Source organism: Mesitornis unicolor, unplaced genomic scaffold, assembly GCF_000695765.1.
Source record: "Mesitornis unicolor isolate BGI_N332 unplaced genomic scaffold, ASM69576v1 scaffold44770, whole genome shotgun sequence".
NCBI classification, from domain to species: Eukaryota; Metazoa; Chordata; class Aves; order Mesitornithiformes; family Mesitornithidae; genus Mesitornis; species Mesitornis unicolor.
In genome coordinates this window covers 8,462-17,309 of record NW_010159724.1, presented here as the reverse complement: position 1 = coordinate 17,309, position 8,848 = coordinate 8,462, and the positions used below count along the sequence as shown (strand labels likewise).

The 8,848-nt window shown below is 46.7% G+C and overlaps 1 protein-coding gene across 1 annotated transcript in view; it reads right to left on the bottom strand.

The window, feature by feature from the left end:
* The window catches only part of ARHGAP19 (Rho GTPase activating protein 19), a 14,136-nt gene extending 6,464 nt beyond the window's left edge, over nt 1–7,672 (bottom strand). The window contains exons 1-3 of the mRNA XM_010187590.1: nt 7,644–7,672; nt 4,591–4,856; nt 169–249 (exon numbers count right to left, since the gene is read on the bottom strand). Of these exons, the coding sequence (XP_010185892.1) occupies nt 169–249; nt 4,591–4,856; nt 7,644–7,672 (376 nt within the window). The remainder of the gene's footprint in view (nt 1–168; nt 250–4,590; nt 4,857–7,643) is intronic.
* Nucleotides 7,673–8,848: the final 1,176 nt, after the last annotated feature.

Genomic DNA, 8,848 nt, shown 5'->3' with positions numbered 1-8,848 from the left:
AAAGAGATTAATATACCTGCTGGGCAATTCTGGGAAATAGCTGCCTGGTCCAACCCCAAACTCCTGCTGCTGGAGAGCTCAGAGCTTTTCACTCTGTCTCCACCAGAGACATGAGGTGGGCCAGAAAGATACCCCTTGGGACAGGAAGACATTAAAACAGTCACTTACTTTTGTGCAGATACTCAATTAGCTGGGAGACCTGTGCGATGCCTTCTTCTGTCAGTGGCGAGCCAAACACCACCCCTTTCTCTGCAGAACAGAAGATCATGTGTTCAGGCAGCTTAGAACCCAACAGCCACAGAGATGAGTGGTCCCCAAAGAACAGGACCTCAGCATGCGAAGACCAGTACTCCAAAACACTAAGGGTGAAGGTCACAAGGACTGCCCATAGATGTGATACCACAGGCACTCCCAAATAAGTCACTTCATCTCACCATGCTGTACTTACAAGGGCTTCATCATCCTGCTTCTTACCTCAGCTTACTTACAGTTTTTATCATCTAAAGCAAACATTCTCTAGCTCCTGAAAAGTAAACAACACCAGAACAGATGCTTCAGTTTTAAAAGGTGTATCATCTGCAAGCTTGGGCCTTATGGAAACAGCAAAGTGGGAAGGGCAGATGGCAATGTGTGAACTGCCCAGGTGCCTGCTACATTGGCACATTCCAAAATGGGAAAGTCCAGATTAATCTTCACTGTGGCTTGACACGAAGTGAAGCAGAAAGAAGAGGTGCAGCTATGAGACTATGGGAGAGGGGAACAAGCACTACTGGGGAGAGCAGACATAATCCAACTGGCTCACACTGGCCTCCTTTTCAGGGATGGGTAATACCCAGAATTCCCTGATGCTGGTGAATGTCTCATCCGTGTCAGCTGCCCTGGTCTGAGTCCAGTAAAATACGAAGGATGAACAAGGAAGAACTAGACAAAAAGGAGAATAGCAAAGCAATCAGCTGGACCATTCTCCATTTGGAGCACTGACAGCTCCACTTACTCCTGGAGTTCACTTTCATCTCATGGGGCTGTTACGGATCAGGCATGAGCTGCCAGGTCCAGAACTCCAGCCAGTAACACAGGCCACAGCCCCAAAAGAAGACAGAAGCACCTGAGCCGAAAGAAAGGAGATCTTTACATGGGAGGAAACGTTAGATGAGAAGCCCATTTAACTGAAAGGCAGTTGTTGAGCCAATGCAGAAAACTGTTCTTGTCTAAAGAGGGACTTCCCAGACAAGATAGTGGTTATCCAGCAGGAACGTATTTTCTAATAAATGCAGTCTTGTTGGTGAATGGCTTTTTCCACAGCCAGCATGCTCTGTCCCTTAGAAAGCTGAGGCAACTCCCAGAGGCTTCACCAGCAGCAACCAGAGCACTACTTCTTCCCTCAGATGCACATAGGTTTGGACTGCAGCTGTAGGCAAGATGGATAGACCACACCACAGCATGCTGACTGGGACTGAGAAATGGAACCAGGTACAGAGCTGTCTTCTCCTGCCCTTGCACTTAGGCTTCAAAGAGCCAATGGATTTAAGAAAATAATATTCCTCCCTTCTCCATGAGCAGACTGCCAGGAGCACGGGTCACTTCTGAGGCCAAGCTGGGCATTTGTGCCCCAGCTGTCTGTGGCTGAAGATCTCCCTCCTCATTGTTACAGCTGATAGCACAGCAATCCGAGCAGTGTGTTGGCTAGTCTGATAAAAGTTATCTCCCTCACTAGCTTTCTCTTGCCTCTTTTTTCCTTAGCACATTTTGATTTTACTAGCTTTTGGCCTGCTGTACTACAGATCTTACTGTTCTGTGGTAGTGATGCTCACAGCATGCAGGACAGACCTGGTTAACCCTGTGCACTTCTCTAGCGTCCTTCCTGTGCAACTAAATTTATTCCGCCTGAAGCACAATCCACTTTCTTCCAGGACTTCTGAAATACATGGTAAGCACCAGGAACTCCAGCCTCCTGTTAAATCAAGAACTTTCTGACTTCCCTCTGATAAAGCACATGCTTCAGTCTTGCAGGAGAGAGGAGGAAAACGTGACCTCTTGATCTACACGTACGACCTGAAAGGCTTGAGTGCAAAGGGAGGGAACAGCTGGCAAAAGATTCTCATCCTTGAAGAAAACTAAACTCATTAGACATTCAACAGATAGAATCAATAGTGGCCAGGAAGATAAGAGGAAGATACATCATCTTGAGACATGCAGTGCCTGACAAATTCCATTTACTTTTGAAGTCAGAAGTTGATATCTGAATGAGAATTTGGTTCTCAAGGAAACTTGAAAGATGTGTCTGGAGAATGGATGCTGAGTTACAAAGGCTTAGATGTTACTGTACGACTGCTTCTGAAACTAAGAAGCAGCGTGAGATCGAGTTTCCTGATGCTCAAAGAAGTTGTAAGTATTTGCAGTTTGATCAGCTCTGAGCTCTAAGGTCCTTGGCCTCTGGCTTTGAAGAAATAAAACCTGTTTGTTCTAGCTGATCTATAACATGAAGAAAAACAAATGATGGCTCCAAGGTGAAACACGCAGTACGTGAAACTGATTTTCTCTGTAGGCACAAATTACTTTTTCTCAGAGTTTGGCCAAGGAGTTCACAGACAGTGCCTGTCAATGCAGGGAGACACTGCCATTGCAGCCTGGGAGTGCAGCCAGCAGACTTGGAAACATCTGCGAGCTGTAGCTGTAGTGAGACACATGGCTGTGGAGACGCCTGAATGGGGGAAGGCAGAGCTCATGGGGAAGAGAGCTCACAGGAGACATCAGGTCTGATAAGAGCTGTGCTCCTGCAATGTACAGATAATTTTAAAAAATCAGCTAGAGAAGGCTCACAAGACCCTGCTAAGAAGGTTTTGGGAAGAACAGTGAAGTTTTCATACATGGTAAGAAAACACTTTCAACTTGGTTATTCACTTGCTTCTGCTTGTCAAGTGGCAAGTGTCTGAATTTAAGGTGTCCTGCTACTCTCCTGGAGCAGAGGCAGGAGCAATAGCAAGTACGAGCACAGTCTAACTGCAGTGTAAAGACATGTTATTATGGAGCAGCAAGGTAAGCCATGGCAATATTGAATAATTCTCACCTAAGGATGCTAAAGGACTTGATTTGCAGTACTTGCTTTTCCCCTGCAGTGCTGTCCAGCCCAAGGTGAGTGTAACTACGAGAGTTCCCACTGGGTGAGCCAGGAGTGGAGGGCTGAAGCCAGCACCAGACAATTCAGCCTGAGCAGTGGGGCCGCAGAGCTTGTCCTTATGAAACACAACAGAGGAGTAGGTTTGGTAGTATCAGAAAGGCTTAGAGAAACTATATAGAGGTTGAAGACAAAAAAAGCCATACACGGACATAGTGATAGCTCCCTTCTCAGAGGTACTCACAATAGCAGAATTGCTCAAAGGAAGGGGAAGACTAATTAGAGGTGTTCAACCTCACGCTGCCAACATACCCACAGCTCCTCTGCCAGCAGACAGCCGGTCTAGCTAGGAAACCAGAGCTGATGAGGGATGTGAGAGGTGCCCAGATGGAGGCAGTTTCTGTTTAGATGAGCGAGAAGGTTTAACTGAATTTATCAAGAGAACCAAGCTCCCCTTGAGTGTGGGCAGAGGTGGAAGAAGGCACACACACCCCTATAACACTCTTTTAGTCACAACAAAATAGAGTGGTAAATGCCAGCCAGCAAAGAGGGCAGGATGTGAGCATAACTGTGCTCAAAAGCAAGTATCAGATTTCTGAGAAGGGGCCTGGGGCTAATGTTCCATAACCAAGACAGCCGAACTTGCAAGAGAAGATAAGAATACTCAGTTTACCAAAAGAAAACTCCAGCTGAATGCTCGCCTGAGAGAAAGAGAAATACATAATCTCACAGGGTTGAATCTGGGCTTGGGCAGAGTCAGTCTGCCAAGCTTTATCACTGACTCACTGCGCTGGGATGTGGATCAGAACAGCACTGGCATTTGGATGGGAGGTGCTTACAGATTTCTGAGCTGCACAGAAAGATCTTCCAGAGAGCTGGGGCAGCAACTGAAAGAGTCAGTGGGACCTGAGTGAAGTCAGTGGCCTGGCAAACTGGACATTATTGTTCTTCATGAAACCTGATGCTTTGAGCCTTTATTGATATTCCATCACGTATGGGGAAAGCTAATGAGCTGAGGAAAACAGAGCATGGACTACCATGGACACAAACAAGCAGAGAGACAAGGACACTCTGGTGTGTACTGGAAGAACCTGCAGCTTGTCCAGACACCCCTCTCCAGCTCAGCACTATCCACAGAGCCAGACCAGACACAGTCAGGGATCAAAGCTCTGGTGTGTGCTGCACTGAGCACAGTGAGCAGCTGACCCACCGAGGCCAACCTGACATAAACCACAGCAATAATCCCTACAAGAAGGACACTCTAGAAGTGGCAGGGCATTTCCTGGATGAACCTCCTGGCCTTTGTTTTTCTCCTTTCTAGAAGTGCCATCCCCAGAGATTACAAACCCATAGTATTAAGCATTTGCCATAAACACAAAACAGGCCTATACTGAAAGTTTTGTAAACTACGTGTAACAGATGATGACAGTCAGCACCACCCTAAAGATGGGCACCAGATATCATGCCATACTCACCCTTTCGCTTCAGAGACATCAAAGAACGAAAAAATCCCGAGGCTGTGCTGTTTGCCCCAGGCAGTTTTGGGTCCTCCTCTCCCATGAGCTGGGCCAGCTCTGCCCCAGGCAGGTCAATGAGCCTGGTAATGTTGCTGACAATGAGCTCTGTGAACACCTCTGGTTTTTCATGGCGCAGCTTTTCCACAAAGAAGTCAGGATTGAAGATGATCGGCTGGCTCCGGAGGGAGGAGTCATTGCAGATGACAAAACTGCAGATGGCATCACTGGTAAAAAAGGAAGAAGGAAAAAAAATAGAGTAACTCCTCGTTGCTTTGTTTCTTTACAGCCAGCTGGTCTGCCCCGAAGGAGACATCTGCTGACACAGGAGCTACCAGTCTACACCATCAGCACTGTCTTGTCTTTGGTGAGCATTCAGCACAGTGCAATTACATTTCCCTTTGGCGCAAAAACATTTCTGGCCTGCTTGTACAACACAGCCCTAGACTAGCACTCTGTAGCGTGATGGTAACATATGCAACACATGACAACACCCAACTAAATCTTTCACTGTATTTGCATCCTACTAGCTCAGGCAGATATGACACCAAATATTTTACATTAATTTACCACTCTCAGTCATAAATAAGTTTGGTTCTGCCTCCTTTCCTCTCCAGAAATTGACTCCCAGTGGCCTTAAAGTCTAAATCCCAATCTAAATTTTTCCATGGCCAACTCATACTCATCAGTTCCCATTGTGGTTCCATCATCCCTACCTTCCTATTAACAAATAAGATCATTCCCATGCCCTGGGACTTTGTTTTCAATATCATAAACGTGCAATAACACTGACCCACAGTGCTGCTAGGGATGCGGTCAAACGCTGCCAGGTGAGAAGCTGCCAGCTCTAGGTTACTGCTCTCTGCAAGCTACGATAACTGCCCAGCCATGCACTCTTAGTCCAGAGAGAGCGTGAACTCATCAGTATTAGCACGAGCCATGCAAGATCAGCCCTTGAGGAACCCCAAGTAACCTTTCTCCTAGAGCATCTCTTTTTGGCTCATCCAATTCCTGCCTCTTCTTCAGGCTGTCCTTTATCCAAACTCCCTATTCTCTAGTCACACCTACTTTCTCCATTTCATAGCTTCTCATGTGGCATGGGAAAAGGGGTGCATCTGAGATGCTACTTTGCTAAGGGTTATCTATGACAGCCTTGCCAGAGGTTAGGTAAGCTACATTTACCATGATTAAAATCAAAATAAGGAGTTATCAAAGAGATATCTCAGGTTAATTACCGCTCTTGATGCTCACACTTAAAGCTTATCCTAAGTTACATCCATTTCTAGGTCCACCATTACCATCTTCCCACCACTGTTTCAAATATTTGCACGCTTCTGAAGTCAAGCCCGCAGGCTAGAGTTGCCTAGCTTGCTCCTCCTGTCCCTCTTTGACTTGAACGTGAGGATTGGTGCCATTATTCTCCAGTCAAAAGTTACTGCCCCAATGTCACACTTGGCTGCAAAGCGCTGGCCTGGCCCTGCGAGTTGGTGTGCCAGCTCTTCCATGGCTCTGGGTGGAGGCTGCCCTACCCACCCAGCCTGCACACGCTGCGTGACATTCCCTGATCCTTTAATCATTCTTGGGCTTTTTCTTTCCTCTCCACTGTCTCAACACCCCTCCTCACCTGTGGGCTCCCCCTGAATACAACTTTCCAACAGCAGCTGCCAAGCGCACAGGTAACTGAAATGCCGTGCTGCTGCACCAGGGATGGCATCAGTCCCTCAGGTGTGGCACACAGGGACACACACGTACTCTGCCGATTGCCACCAAGGCCACCAAAGGTTTTCCCTCCAAAGCAAGCTCTCCCACAGAAGGCCAGAGCACCCTGCCCTTCCTCTTCTCTCTGCTGAGGAGTGAAGGCTGTGTCACCGTGTTCGGTCCATGTTGGGTATCTGTGCTCGCTGCTCAGCCACCGAAAGGGAGGGCGTTTAGCAACTCGCTGGACCTTACATCCATTGGTTCAAGCAATGCTACTGAGATCAGAGATCTGAGCAGCTTCTTATTCTGATGTAAACCACCAGTGGCTAACGAAAGGGAGGACATCAAAGCACACACTGGCAAGTCACCTAACTCCAGCCCGCCTCCACGCAGCATCTGTGAATCTGAGTTATCTGAGCTACTCCTGCATGTCTTTGACCCAAAAGACCATATTGGCACGATTTCCAGGATGCGTGATCAGAATGAAAGCTGGGACCCAGGCTCCACGAGGAAATATACTTGCTGAAATCAGAGGAAACCAACAGCAACACTTTCATCGTGAGAATCTGTAGAAAACCCTCTCCCCTTGCCACTGTTCTCCATGGATGTCAAAGGCTCCTTCAAGAGGATGGAAAGGAGGAAGGTCTGCAAAGCAGACTGCACGGCAATCTGCCAGGTCATCTAAAATCTTAGAAAGCTCTTAAAGGCTCCCAGCTGCATCTCTCGGAGTGGCTTAGCGAGCATGCTGCCGGCTCCAAATGGGGGCCATATTTTTCTGAGTACCTCCCAGCCTGTTGTTCAGCAGTTTGTTATCTGCGATAAATCAAGACCAAAGCGCAACAACTCGGTATCAGCTGCCAAAAAGCAACTGCCAATCGATCCGATCATATTCACATTTCATTGCACAGGGCTACAGTGCACAAACAAGTGCCAGCTCTGCCCATAATGTGGAGCGAGCCCTTTGCCTGAAACCCATGACAATTCATTCTGTGGCAATACAGATCCTGAGAAGGGTTAATAGCAAGTGTATAGGCCCAGTGACCCTGCCTGCAATGATCCGTGCACTGTTATTCACTCACTAGCAGTTTTGTTTCCCCACAGAGAAGATATGCAAATACTTTGCAGCAGTTACATCAGGCATCACAGATTATCTGCTCCCTCTGACAATTAGATATCTAGATTCAGAGAAAGAAAATTAAACAATTTTGTCAGCTAGAACTGACTGATGTGGCATCTCCGCACAGCCAGCGTTACAAGTCACACAAAGTTTAACAACATTTAATGCAGAAATAAATAGAAAAAAGTAAATTTCTTACATGAGTGCTGAGAGCTTTTGGAGAGGCATTAGGAAGCAGAGACAGGGAAAAGAACTTGCTCCTTGTTTCCAGCAACAAAAGAAACCTGCCTGTCCCAGCACAGCCTATGCAAATTCCACGCATGCTACGAGACACAAGGGCGCATTATTGGGGCTGAAAGGCCCCCTTGGCACACACTGGGCATCAGCCTTCACACAGAGACAAAACAGAAAAGAAAAGCTGGACAAATTGATTCATGTCTCTTGCCAAAGGCTGCGTAGCTGGAGTTTAACGGCAAATAATTCCTACATAGAAACCGGGGGTTTGAATTAGGACCAGTGTGGTATTAAGTGCTCCCCACCTATATCCAAGAGGAATCCACAAAATAGCCCCAAATCTACCCTGTGTTTACTATGAGTAAAGCCATGCAAACACATTCCCAACAGCATCCAAGCACAACCGATGTTACAGCACTGGCAGGACAATAACCAAGTCCCTTAACTGCACAACCCTGTGCCCAGAAACTCTGCTAGAAACACTCTCTGCCCCTGCCTTTCACACTTGGAGACAATTTCAAATACAAAGCATGTCCATCAGCCTCTCCAGAGCTGCAAACAGCACCTGGCCATTGCTCTTTGCTACCATTGCTCTGCCACCATGTGCTGTTCATCCACTTCAGCTTTCCTGTTCCACATTTCCCTGGATTCCCATCCAGTTTCCCTGCCTGCCGCAGCTGGAACCAGCCTTGTATACCCTTATTGTGGTATGCACTTCAATGGGCTACTTAATTTTGAAAGGTCACTTTATTAGCAGCTCTTCCTCGCACAGAAAATTTGCCTTTGTATCATTATTGCTAATCAAAATGGAAATGTGAAGCATACCCCTATTTCTGAGCAAAGATAAAGCCCCCACTGGCTTTACACACAATAACCCTGCCAATCCTCACTGCTGCACACACTAAAACCTTTGGAAAAAGCCATGTGCCCCATCTGCTGTTTTCATGTTAAAAAAGGAAGATGGATGTACTCTACCTACAAACACAGTTTATACAACAGCAGCAAAAGGGAGACAAATGTGTTCAGGGAGTTTATTGCTTCTCTTTTTTTTGCTTTGCTTGCAATTACAGCGTTATATTTTCTATATGCTGTGATCTCAGATTGCTTTACGACACGTCAAAAAGACAATAAAATAAAGGAATAAATAGCTTCCTCTCCGATCCTATGAAT